General features: G+C 52.4%; 1 protein-coding gene across 1 annotated transcript in view; it reads right to left on the bottom strand.

Moving 5' to 3' along the window:
• Positions 1–1128: 1128 nt before the first annotated feature.
• phf14 (PHD finger protein 14) overlaps positions 1129–13601 on the bottom strand; it is a gene marked incomplete at its 3' end in the record, with an annotated part of 34338 nt that continues 21865 nt past the window's right edge. Inside the window, exons 6-12 of the mRNA XM_080521717.1 lie at positions 11342–11453; positions 9306–9443; positions 8154–8300; positions 7754–8024; positions 5872–5978; positions 1948–2043; positions 1129–1542 (exon numbers count right to left, since the gene is read on the bottom strand). Coding sequence (XP_080377843.1) covers positions 1129–1542; positions 1948–2043; positions 5872–5978; positions 7754–8024; positions 8154–8300; positions 9306–9443; positions 11342–11453 — 1285 coding nt within the window. The remainder of the gene's footprint in view (positions 1543–1947; positions 2044–5871; positions 5979–7753; positions 8025–8153; positions 8301–9305; positions 9444–11341; positions 11454–13601) is intronic.

The following is a 13601-nucleotide window of genomic DNA, read 5'->3' as shown; positions in this document are numbered from 1 at the left end:
GCGTCTCCTCACAACACCGCGTCTCCTCACAACACCGCGTCTCCTCACAACACCGCGTCTCAACACAACACCGCGTCTCCTCACAACACCGCGTCTCCTCACAACACCGCGTCTCAACACAACACCGCGTCTCCTCACAACACCGCCGTCTCCTCACAACACCGCGTCTCCTCACAACACCGCGTCTCCTCACAACACCGCGTCTCCTCACAACACCGCGTCTCCTCACAACACCGCGTCTCCTCACAACACCGCGTCTCCTCACAACACCGCGTCTCAACACAACACCGCGTCTCCTCACAACACCGCGTCTCCTCACAACACCGCGTCTCCTCACAACACCGCGTCTCCTCACAACACCGCGTCTCAACACAACACCGCGTCTCCTCACAACACCGCGTCTCCTCACAACACCGCGTCTCCTCACAACACCGCGTGTCCTCACAACACCGCCGTCTCAACACACGAGGAGGACATTAACGTTCAGAAATCACATTTCATTTCCAGAGGAAAACACCAAGCAGTCAGCATGAGGAGGAACTGAACTGTGATCAGTGAGCTTCCTGTTCTCCGGTCGTTCCTGCGGGTCCGGGGGATTCCAACATGAATTCTTGGTCAGGAACTCGCAGGAGAACCAACACGTCCGGACTGATTGACGGTTTCATACCGAGTCCAGAAGAAGCAGACGTCTGGGAGGCGGAGCAGAAACACCTGAAGCTGCAGGAGGAAACCTGAAGGAGGAGGAAGCTGGTCCTGGTCCTGGTCCTGGTCCTGGTCCTGGTCCTGGTCCTGGTCCTGGTCCTGATCCTGATCCTGATCCTGGTCCTGGTCCTGATCCTGGTCCTGATCCAGGACCGACGGGACAAGACGGAGCACTTTGAAGGACAAAGACCAAAACCACATGTCCTCAAGCCGTCGGTCCTGGACTCAGGTCTTCACCAGTAACTTCTGTGGTCCTGAAGTCCCTCGATGACCAGCTGGACACTGGAGACTCAACCTGAGCAGTCAGACGTCCCACCGTCTTCTGAGCGTCCCGTCCAGCCTGGACAGACATTCGTCTCTAAACGGCGTGAAGCCGGATCAGAGTGCAGCTGTGTCCAGGGACTGTGTAGGGTTAGCGGTGGCGGGTTAGCGGTGGCGGGTTAGCGGCCGCGGTGGCGGCGGCAGACAGGCGGTTTCTTCTCGCTGTATCTCAGGTGCGGCGCTGCCACACGGGTTAATTATAAAAGTTATCTTGCCGCCGCCCAGCAGCTTCACTGAGACTCTAATCTGAGCGGCGCGGCGCCTGCAGCGTCCCCGCGGGGGACGGACGCCGAGGCTATCTCCTTCAGCCCGGACCGGCGTCTCCAGGCGTCCGTCCGGGAGGACGAGGCTCCTCCACCGCCGATGGCGGCGACACGGCGCCGCCCGACGCCTCCACGCCTTATCAGGCAGGCGAGGGAGGTAAAGGTCCAGGCCCGGGGACGATGCCTTGCTCAGAGACACTCCGTCGCCTCCGGCAGACTGCTCTTCCTCACAGCGGCTGCACACAGCAGGGGGCCTCTGCAGGACCCGTCTGGACGGACCAGAGGAACCCGACAGGAACCCGACAGGAACCCGACAGGAACCCGACAGGAACCTGGTGAAAACGGGAAAACTGAACGACTCCTGGTTCATCAGAAATCTTCAGGATTTGTTGAAAGCAGAGAAAGTCGTGCTCGTTTTTCAGGGCGTCAGTATGAGGGACAGGTTCTTTATAGATCCTTATAGATCCCTATAGATCCGTCACGGTAGAAGTCCAGATGTGACTAAGTGAGTTTATTCCCTAAACTAAAGCGACTCCAGAACCTTCCTGAACCTCCAGCTCCGCTCACCTTCATTAAACGACTCCACCGTGGTGAAGGCGGGTCTCGGCGGGCGTTGCCACGGCAACAGGAGAACGACAGTGTGAGTCCTGCTGGTCCTTACCTGGCCCAGGATGCCCCCCATCAGAGTCCACATGGCCTGGCCTTCGCCCCGCAGCTCGCCGTTCACGTTCAGCAGCTCCTCCAGCAGCTCGCACAGCTGCAACACAGAGGGGGGGGGGGGGCTGAGACCGGGACGGACCGGGACAGGACGGACCGGGACGGACCGGGACAGGACGGACCGGGACGGACCGGGACAGACCGGACCGGGCAGAGCAGAGACTGCCGTCCTTCAACTCACACCTTAAAACTGGCTGCTGCAAACATCTGACAGCTGCTTAAGCTGGATTTTATTTTTTAATAGACATTTATACATTTTAGACATTTTTAACCATTTTTTGCAGAATTTTTTTTTTTTTAATAATTTATACGTTTGAACCATTTTTTACTGTTTTTAGCTTTCTAACCCTTTTAGCAGGTTAATGATTTTGCTCTTTTCCCCATTCAGAGCACTCGACTCGACTTGCAGCCCGACGGAGCCACACCGTCAATCTCCTACTTGTTACCATGGCAACAAATCCATCAATTCCAGCCCTTTCAAATGCTTTTGCTGTTTAAACCATAGTAGTAGAACTTTAGCACTGTTGCTTTTACATTTAAACCGATCCAGCTAATTTAAGGTGTTTTAATTCTATTTTAGATCATTTGTTTTTGGCTGTTTAAACATTGTTGATTGATTGTTTTAGCCAATTTTCCATTTTAAGCTATTTTGGTTTCATTTAAGCTGTTTGTGTCTAAAGTCCTTAAACTATTTAAATCTTATTCTGCTTTAACCTTTTTCTTTGTTTTCAGTGGTTTTAAATGCTTTCAAATGATTTCAGTTGGTCGATGTGGAGAAAGCAGCTGATGGGAGTCATGGTGGTGTTGGGGGGGGGGGGGTTGGGTTGTTGGAGGGGAGGGGGGGTTTGGGTTGTTGGGGGGGAGGTGGAGGCTTGGGTTGTTGGAGGGGGAGGAGGGGTTTGGGCTGTTGGGGGGGGGGTTGGGTTGTTGGAGGGGAGGGGGGGTTGGGTTGTTGGAGGGGAGGGGGGGTTTGGGTTGTTGGAGGGGGAGGAGGGGTTTGGGCTGTTGGGGGGGGGGGGGTTGGGTTGTTGGAGGGGAGGGGGGGGTTTGGGTTGTTGGAGGGGGAGGAGGGGTTTGGGCTGTTGGGGTCGAGGGGGGGGTTTGGGGTGTTGGAGGGGAGGGGGGGTTTGGGTTGTTGGAGGGGGAGGAAGGGTTTGGGCTGTTGGGGGGGGGGGGGTTGGGTTGTTGGGGGGGGGGGGGGGGGGTTTGGGTTGTTGGAGGGGGAGGAGGGGTTTGGGCTGTTGGGGTCGAGGGGGGGTTTGGGTTGTGAAAGGAGAGGAGGGGTTTGGGTAGCCGGTTCCCTGCTAGCGGCTAACGGCTAACAGAACAAGCTGTAGAACCCACCAGCAGCGAGAACCAAGCTTCCGTATCGCTGCTGATCTTTGTGTCGGCAGCGACTCGGCGGCCGCTGTTCGCCACGAGCCATCAGTCAAAACCCGACCTACATTTTCCCCGTGGCTGCAGCCGCGCCGGAGCAAGTCAGGCGCGGCAATTAGCAACACACACTCCATTAATAACGCTTAACACGCAACATTAACTCCCCCACTGCTCGCCGTGGTGACGGATGGAGCCGGCGGTTCTACCAGACGATCTAGAGCCAATGTGGTGAGAGATTCCACATTCCAGGAAGAACGTCCAGACAGCACCGGTGGAACGTCACCAGGAGGAACGTCACCAGGAAGAACGTCACCAGGAGGAACGTCACCAGGAGGAACGTCACCAGGAAGAACGTCACCAGGAGGAACGTCACCAGGAGGAACGTCACCAGGAAGAACGTCACCAGGAAGAACGTCACCAGGAGGAACGTCACCAGGAAGAACGTCACCAGGAGGAACGTCAGCAGGAGGAACATCACCAGGAGGAACGTCACCAGGAAGAACGTCACCAGGAGGAACGTCACCAGGAAGAACGTCACCAGGACGAACGTCACCAGGAGGAACGTCACCAGGAAGAACGTCACCAGGAAGAACGTCACCAGGAGGAACGTCACCAGGAAGAACGTCACCAGGAGGAACGTCACCAGGAGGAACGTCACCAGGAGGAACGTCACCAGGAGGAACGTCACCAGGAGGAACGTCACCAGGAGGAACGTCACCAGGAGGAACGTCACCAGGAGGAACGTCACCAGGAAGAACGTCACCAGGAGGAACGTCACCAGGAAGAACGTCACCAGGAAGAACGTCACCAGGAGGAACGTCACCAGGAAGAACGTCACCAGGAAGAACGTCACCAGGAGGAACGTCACCAGGAGGAACGTCACCAGGAAGAACGTCACCAGGAAGAACGTCACCAGGAGGAACGTCACCAGGAGGAACGTCACCAGGAAGAACGTCACCAGGAGGAACGTCACCAGGAAGAACGTCACCAGGAGGAACGTCACCAGGAGGAACGTCACCAGGAAGAACGTCACCATGAGGAACGTCACCAGGAGGAACGTCACCAGGAGGAACGTCACCAGGAAGAACGTCACCAGGAAGAACGTCACCAGGAGGAACCTCACCAGGAAGAACGTCACCAGGAAGAACGTCACCAGGAGGAACGTCACCAGGAAGAACGTCACCAGGAGGAACGTCACCAGGAGGAACGTCACCAGGAAGAACGTCACCAGGAGGAACGTCACCAGGAGGAACGTCACCAGGAAGAACGTCACCAGGAGGAACGTCACCAGGAGGAACGTCACCAGGAGGAACGTCACCAGGAAGAACGTCACCAGGAGGAACGTCACCAGGAAGAACGTCACCAGGAGGAACCTCACCAGGAAGAACGTCACCAGGAAGAACGTCACCAGGAGGAACGTCACCAGGAAGAACGTCACCAGGAGGAACGTCACCAGGAAGAACGTCACCAGGAAGAACGTCACCAGGAGGAACGTCACCAGGAAGAACGTCACCAGGAGGAACGTCACCAGGAAGAACGTCACCAGGAAGAACGTCACCAGGAGGAACGTCACCAGGAAGAACGTCACCAGGAGGAACGTCGGTCCTCTGATTCTAAGTACGGAGGATTTGCTCTCAAGCCGTTCACTTCAGCTGCTCCACCTTCTGAACCTCCTCCGTCACCTCCTCTCTCCATCCTTGTTACAGACTGATGGGACTTAGTGGGCGGAGTCACGTGTGTCCTGCAGGACAGCGTCTCACAGGGACACTCTGGACCAACCCTTCTTTTCTCTAAACTGTGAATAAACCGACATGTTTGTTCTACATCTCAGTGTCGGTATATTTGGGGTTTATTGCTCCGCCCTCAGGCTGCAGCTCCACCTGCACGTGTTGGTCTACTGGTCGTCTCCCAATCAGAGGGTTGTAAGTTCAATTCCCACCTCCACCTCTCGACTTGGTTCAACTTCCTGAAGCTTGAATTATGCAGTGAAATCCTGTGATTTTATAATTAGGACTTGAAGGTGAATCTTTTGATCTTAATTAGTGAAGGACAACTTGTGTGGATTAAGCTTCTTTAAAACATGTAAATTGCATCATTTTGAATTAGCGGAGGATGAAATCCTCATTAATTCCGGTTCAGGATTCCGTCTTGATGACTTGATGAACTGTGCAGCAGGAAATCCCACTGAAACAGATCAGCAGACAATATCATAGAAAACACACTGGTGGCTCATGTTGAGGTGTTCCTGGTCGTTTGCAGCAGGAAGAGGAAGAACCTGACATTTCCTGCGTTCCGCGCGGCTGGAGCTTCACGCTGCAGCAGAACCTTTAGCTAGCAGCTACTAGGAGGCTGCTTCGGTTTCAGTCCAGCAGCTCGTCTGGATGACGTACAGATTCAAACTACAAACCCTGAAGCAGCAGCAGCTGGATGGAATCAGTGGAGTGACGAGGCGGCGTGGCGGCGGCGTGGCGGCGTGGCGGCGGCGGCTCACCTTGTTGTACTCCACGTGCAGCTTCTCCTGTTCGCTCTCCAGCTTGTCTTTCAGGCTCTTCTGCTCAGAGATGTTGTCCTGGATCTGGATCATCCTCATGTTTCGCTCTGCATGTCAATGGGACACTAATCAATGCCGGATCACAATCTGTACGCGGGGCGGCAAGGCGCGGGGCGGCAAGGCGCGGGGCGGCGAGCGCCGCGATGGCAGATAGGCGCCGCTGCAGCCGCTCAAGGTCGGCGGGGGGGAAGAACCAGAACCAGCTGGCAGCTTTCAGACAAATCCTCAAACTCTGCTCACGTTCCGGCCGTCGCACAAAGTCCAGAAAGAGGCTCCGGGCTGGAACGTGTGTGTCAGAGTCTAGCGTCTCCATGGCAACAGGGACGACTCAGGACAGCAGAGGACGTCTGTCCTGCTGGAGTTAACTGGAGGAGCGTCGGTCGGTCCGAGGCTGTTCTCTGCTCGGCCGGAACGCTAACAGACACTTTACTCTGTAAAGGGGGGGGGGGGAGAGGGTGCTACCTCACCTAGGTACTAGTTGCTTCCTCACCTAGGTACTAGTTGTTACCTCACCAGGTACTAGTTGCTTCCTCACCTAGGTACTAGTTGTTGCCTCACCTAGGTACTAGTTGTTACCTCACCAGGTACTAGTCGTTACCTCACCTAGGTACTAGTTGCCACCTCACCAGGTACTAGTTGTTACCTCACCTAGGTACTAGTTGTTACCTCACCTAGGTACTAGTTGCCACCTCACCAGGTACTAGTTGTTACCTCACCTAGGTACTAGTTGTTACCTCACCTAGGTACTAGTTGTTACCTCACCAGGTACTAGTTGTTACCTCACCTAGGTACTAGTTGCTACCTCACCAGGTACTAGTTGTTACCTCACCTAGGTACTAGTTGCTACCTCACCAGGTACTAGTTGCTACCTCACCTAGGTACTAGTTGTTACCTCACCTAGGTACTAGTTGTTACCTCACCTAGGTACTAGTTGCCACCTCACCAGGTACTAGTTGCTACCTCACCAGGTACTAGTTGCTACCTCACCTAGGTACTAGTTGCTACCTCACCTAGGTACTAGTTGTTACCTCACCTAGGTACTAGTTGCTACCTCACCAGGTACTAGTTGCTACCTCACCAGGTACTAGTTGCTACCTCACCAGGTACTAGTTGCCACCTCACCAGGTACTAGTCGTTACCTCACCTAGGTACTAGTTGCCACCTCACCAGGTACTAGTTGTTACCTCACCTAGGTACTAGTTGCTACCTCACCTAGGTACTAGTTGTTACCTCACCTAGGTACTAGTTGCCACCTCACCTAGGTACTAGTTGCTACCTCACCAGGTACTAGTTGCTACCTCACCAGGTACTAGTTGCCACCTCACCAGGTACTAGTCGTTACCTCACCTAGGTACTAGTTGCCACCTCACCAGGTACTAGTTGTTACCTCACCTAGGTACTAGTTGCTACCTCACCTAGGTACTAGTTGCTACCTCACCTAGGTACTAGTTGCTACCTCACCTAGGTACTAGTTGTTACCTCACCTAGGTACTAGTTGCCACCTCACCAGGTACTAGTTGCCACCTCACCAGGTACTAGTCGTTACCTCACCTAGGTACTAGTTGCTACCTCACCAGGTACTAGTTGCTACCTCACCAGGTACTAGTTGCCACCTCACCAGGTACTAGTCGTTACCTCACCTAGGTACTAGTTGCCACCTCACCAGGTACTAGTTGTTACCTCACCTAGGTACTAGTCGTTACCTCACCTAGGTACTAGTCGTTACCTCACCTAGGTACTAGTTGCCACCTCACCTAGGTACTAGTTGCCACCTCACCAGGTACTAGTTGTTACCTCACCTAGGTACTAGTTGTTACCTCACCTAGGTAGTAGTTGACGAAGTCGGCGGTGAGCGCCGGCTGCTTGTGCTTCCTGCGCCCGTCGATGCTAGCGTTGGTGTCGGACGTGTCGACGGGGAAGATGTCGGTGCTGATGCCCATCAGCTCCGCCTTCCTCATCAGCTTCCTGATGGCGGAGGCGCTGGAGGTCAGAGGTCGCGGCAGCTTCTCGCGGGGCACCCAGGCCTGGGGCCGGGTGTTCCTGGACAGCTCCGCCTTGGCCCGGTACTGCTGCAGGCGGGTGCTGATCCGGGCCTGCGGGTGAGACACCCCCAACTTCTGGACGTTAGCCTCCGGCTCACATTCGGGCCCTGAGAGCCTGCAGCCTGTGGGGGGGGGGGGGGGGGGGGGGGGCGGAGCCTCAGGGGGCGGGGCTTAGCTTACCTGGGCCTCGGGGGTGAGCTGCTTCTCCCTCTCCTGCACGGACACCTTGCAGTAGGACTGCAGCGCCAGGTAGTTCTTCCTCTTCCACTTGCGGTCGAAGCGGTCGGCGTGTTGTTTGCAGTACGCAAAGAACGGATCTGCAATGTCCTGCAGAGACCAGCAGATCCATGTGAGGAGAACCAGAGGAGAACCAGAGGAGAACAGAGGAGAACCAGAGCTGAACCAGAGGAGAACCAGAGGTGAACCAGAGGAGAACCAGAGGAGAACCAGAGGAGAACCAGAGGAGAACCAGAGGAGAACCAGAGGTGAACCAGAGGAGAACCAGAGGAGAACCAGAGGAGAACCAGAGGAGAACCAGAGGTGAACCAGAGGAGAACCAGAGGAGAACCAGAGGAGAACCAGAGGTGAACCAGAGGAGAACCAGAGGAGAACCAGAGGTGAACCAGAGGAGAACCAGAGGTGAACCAGAGGTGAACCAGAGGAGAACCAGAGGAGAACCAGAGGAGAACCAGAGGAGAACCAGAGGAGAACCAGAGGTGAACCAGAGGAGAACCAGAGGTGAACCAGAGGAGAACCAGAGGAGAACCAGAGGAGAACCAGAGGAGAACCAGAGGCAGCTGACAGTGTTGGTGGAGGAAAACAACCGTTCAAAGACCAATGTCACTTTAGCATTATTATTATTATATATATATATATATATATATTATTGTTGTATTATTGCTACCACTATTAGTAGTACTACACACCAGTATTATACACTATGACACATTGTTATTATTATTCTATAATACCTACTTCTAATGGCTCTGCCACGGCACCTTACTCTTTATTGATCTTGCTTTGATCTCCTGTTATTTCTAAGTGCCCATGTTCCCTTCTGTGTTTTACTTTATGTCTTATACCAGATAGTTTTACATTTTACTTTTATTTCTATTCTGTTGTATTTTATAATATTGGTATGTACCAGATTGCTGCAACAAGACAATTTCCCTTCGGGGAAGAATAAAGTCATTCTCTCTCTGTCCATTAGGGGGCAGTAGTGAGTCACTGTGGGACCCAGCTGCTTTACGTGTCTGTCGTTTAGCAGTTGTCTTTAAACGCTTCACGGCAGCTTGAGGGTTTCTCCTTCAGAGTCCCAGCCGGACGCCTCACCTCCTCCGCCGCCGCCTCGGACAGAAGCCCCTCCCTCTGGGCGCAGGTGACGTGGAAGTAGGAGCGGCACATCCCGGCATCGCAGCTGATGCAGACGCCGGTGCGGGCGAAGCGGGCGTCTTCACAGAAGCTGCACTCCTGCAGCGGGACGAGAGCGTGGACACTTCAGCTGTACACACATGTAGAACCACCTCTTCTTCATTATTCACTGACTTTACTTCATCCTCCTCCCCTCCCCTCCCCCGCTCGCTCGCCAACAACAGGACAAATGTTTGGGGCTGAAACGTTTAAAAAACAATAGAATTGAAAATGGTTTTGCTGAGCTTCTGGCTCTCGTTACTCTTCTGTTTCTTCTACTTCCATTATTTGGAACCTCCCGACAACACATTCAGAAACTTCCTCTCAAAATACACATTAGAAGAATTCTCTCTCGTCCTCTACTCTTTAATAAAACAGATTTAATAATGGAAACACTGAGTGTTTCACATGATATGAGAAAGAAAACAGGAGGGCTAAACAATAAACACTTGACAAATTAAACTATTTCCAAAAGCAGGAAACCACAGACACAATGTACCGTCTCCAGTTCCCCACATTCACAAAGTGAATGAATCGTCTGGAAGCCTGGCGGCGGCTCCGAGGACGTTTTCAGCACAAAGTCAGGAGAAGCTCAACATCTGGCTCTCTCCAGCCTCTACAAGGGATATGTAGGTCTGGAGTGATAATGTGATCATTGATTCCCAATTCCATCACACTTTTGTCCCCCAGTCGTGCCTCTATTGGAATTTCCCCAAAGACACTCTGCAATTTCTTTCCACCTTCATTCAAGTCAAATTTACAACCAAAAAAGAGAAAACAGGATGGTGAATTGAGCCGAACGGTCAAAATGGTGAAGAGACAGTGAAAGTCCTCGTGTTCACTTCGTCTTTCCAGATACATCATCACGTTATTGTCTCGTCCACTGAACTGCTAATCTGTGATTTCTACTGCAAGCGTCTGGAAACATCACATCCTGAGAAAGATGTTCATCCTCACAGTCCAGATGTTTTACTTCCATCCAACAGCATTTCTTTAGTTGTTTCATGTAATGGAGTCAATTTTACCACCTGAGTTCTTTATGCATGTTCACTCCCAAATATCTGATATGTTGTAGATTCCAGGGTACTAGAATGTTGGGACTTTACCAAACGTATGGAAAGGATGAAAGGATGAAAGGATGAAAGGATGATTGCCTTCTTTCTGTGAACTCTTCTTAATATTCCTCCTCGGGTTCAACAGTGTTTGAAATGACCTCGTTTAACCTGCACATCAGGAACTCTCCCATCAAAATCTGCTTCCTGTCGCTCAGTGAAGCAGGAGAGCAGGAGAGGAGGAGAGCAGGAGAGGAGAGCAGGAGAGGAGGAGAGCAGGAGAGGAGGAGAGCAGGAGAGGAGAGCAGGAGAGGAGAGCAGGAGAGGAGAGCAGGAGAGGAGGAGAGCAGGAGAGGAGAGGAGGAGAGGAGGAGAGCAGGGGTGTAGGAGAGCAGGAGAGCAGAGAGCAGGAGAGCAGGAGAGGAGGAGAGGAGGAGAGGAGAGGAGGAGAGGAGGAGAGGAGGAGAGGAGAGGAGGAGAGGAGGAGAGGAGGAGAGTAGGAGAACAGAGAGCAGGAGAGGAGGAGAGGAGGAGAGGAGAGGAGGAGAGGAGAGCAGGAGAGGAGAGCAGAGAGCAGGAGAGCAGGAGAACAGAGAGCAGGAGAGTAGGAGAGGAGGAGAGGAGAGCAGAGAGCAGAGAGCAGAGAGCAGGAGAACAGAGAGCAGGAGAGTAGGAGAGGAGGAGAGGAGAGGAGGAGAGGAGGAGAGCAGGACAGGAGGAGAGGACAGCAGAGAGCAGAGAGCAGGAGAGCAGAGAGCAGGAGAGCAGAGAGCAGGAGAGCAGAGAGCAGGAGAGCAGGAGAACAGAGAGCAGAGAGCAGGAGAGCAGAGAGCAGGAGAGCAGCAGACGGAGAGAGGCTCCGGCTCTCCCCCATGTCTCTAGCCCAGTGCAGGAACAAGGACTGACCTTGGCGCCGTATTTAGAATAGTTCATCTCGGTGAGCGTCACCGGTCGCAGCTTGTCGATGTCTCCGAAGGCCACGCCGGGGACGTAGAGGGCACAGACCACATGGACCCACCTGGACACATCGGAGGACGTCAGAGGACCCAGAGGACGACGTCTCTCTAACATGACGGGCCTCATGGGTCCGTGGACCTTCCGGCCATTCCATTTTCGTTTTGATGTCGGAGAACGAAAGCCCTGATAATCAACCCTCACCCTGATAATCAACCCTCATCCTGATAATCAACCCTAGCCCTGATAATCAACCCTCATCCTGATAATCAACCCTAGCCCTGATAATCAACCCTAGCCCTGATAATCAACCCTAGCCCTGATAATCAACCCTCACCCTGATAATCAATTCTGACCCTGATAATCAACCCTCACCCTGATAATCAACCCTAGCCCTGATAATCAACCCTCGCCCTGATAATCAACCCTAACCCTGATAATCAACCCTGACCCTGATAATCAACCCTGACCCTGATAATCAACCCTCGCCCTGATAATCAACCCTAACCCTGATAATCAACCCTCACCCTGATAATCAACCATGACCCTGATAATCAACCCTCACCTTGATAATCAACCCTCGCCCTGATAATCAACCCTAACCCTGATAATCAACCCTCACCCTGATAATCAACCCTCACCCTGATAATCAACCCTCACCCTGATAATCAACCCTGACCCTGATAATCAACCCTGACCCTGATAATCAACCCTGACCCTGATAATCAACCCTCACCCTGATAATCAACCCCTGATAATCAACCCTCACCCTGATAATCAAACCTCACCCTGATAATCAACCCTCGCCCTGATAATAAACCCTCGCCCTGATAATCAACCCTAACCCTGATAATCAACCCTAACCCTGATAATCAACCCTCACCCTGATAATCAACCCTCACCCTGATAATCAACCCTCACCCTGATAATCAACCCTCGCCCTGATAATCAACCCTCGCCCTGATAATCAACCCTGACCCTGATAATCAACCCTGACCCTGATAATCAACCCTGACCCTGATAATCAACCCTCACCCTGATAATCAACCCTCACCCTGATAATCAACCCTAGCCCTGATAATCAACCCTAGCCCTGATAATCAACCCTCACCCTGATAATCAACCCCTGATAATCAACCCTCAACCTGATAATCAACCCTCACCCTGATAATCAACCCCTGATAATCAACCCTCACCCTGATAATCAACCCCTGATAATCAACCCTCACCCTGATAATCAACCCCTGATAATCAACCCTATCCCTGATAATCAACCCTAGCCCTGATAATCAACCCTCACCCTGATAATCAACCCCTGATAATCAACCCTCACCCTGATAATCAACCCTAGCCCTGAGAATCAACCCTCACCCTGATAATCAACCCTAGCCCTGATAATCAACCCTCACCCTGATAATCAACCCTCACCCTGATAATCAATCCCTGATAATCAACCCTCACCCTGATAATCAATCTCACCCTGATAATCAACCCCTGATAATCAACCCTAGCCCTGATAATCAACCCTCACCCTGATAATCAACCCCTGATAATCAACCCTCACCCTGATAATCAACCCTCACCCTGATAATCAACCCTAGCCCTGATAATCAACCCTCACCCTGATAATCAACCCTAGCCCTGATAATCAACTCTAACCCTGATAATCAACCCTAGCCCTGATAATCAACCCTAACCCTGATAATCAACCCTCACCCTGATAATCAACCCTAGCCCTGATAATCAACTCTAACCCTGATAATCAACCCTAGCCCTGATAATCAACCCTGACCCTGATAATCAACCCTAGCCCTGATAATCAACCCTAGCCCTGATAATCAACCCTGACCCTGATAATCAAACCTAGCCCTGATAATCAACCCTAACCCTGATAATCAACTCTAGCCCTGATAATCAACCCTGACCCTGATAATCAACCCTCACCCTGATAATCAACCCTAGCCCTGATAATCAACCCTCACCCTGATAATCAACCCTAGCCCTGATAATCAACCCTAACCCCGATAATCAATCCTCACCCTGATAATCAACCCTCGCCCTGATAATCAACCCTCACCCTGATAATCAACTCTAACCCTGATAATCAACCCTAGCCCTGATAATCAACCCTGACCCTGATAATCAACCCTAGCCCTGATAATCAACCCTAGCCCTGATAATCAACCCTAGCCCTGATAATCAACCCTGACCC

Source organism: Blennius ocellaris, assembly GCF_963422515.1.
Source record: "Blennius ocellaris genome assembly, contig: SCAFFOLD_248, whole genome shotgun sequence".
In the NCBI taxonomy this organism is placed as follows: Eukaryota; Metazoa; Chordata; class Actinopteri; order Blenniiformes; family Blenniidae; genus Blennius; species Blennius ocellaris.
The sequence above is the reverse complement of the archived record's forward strand: the minus strand, read 5'-3'. Positions and strand labels throughout refer to the sequence as shown.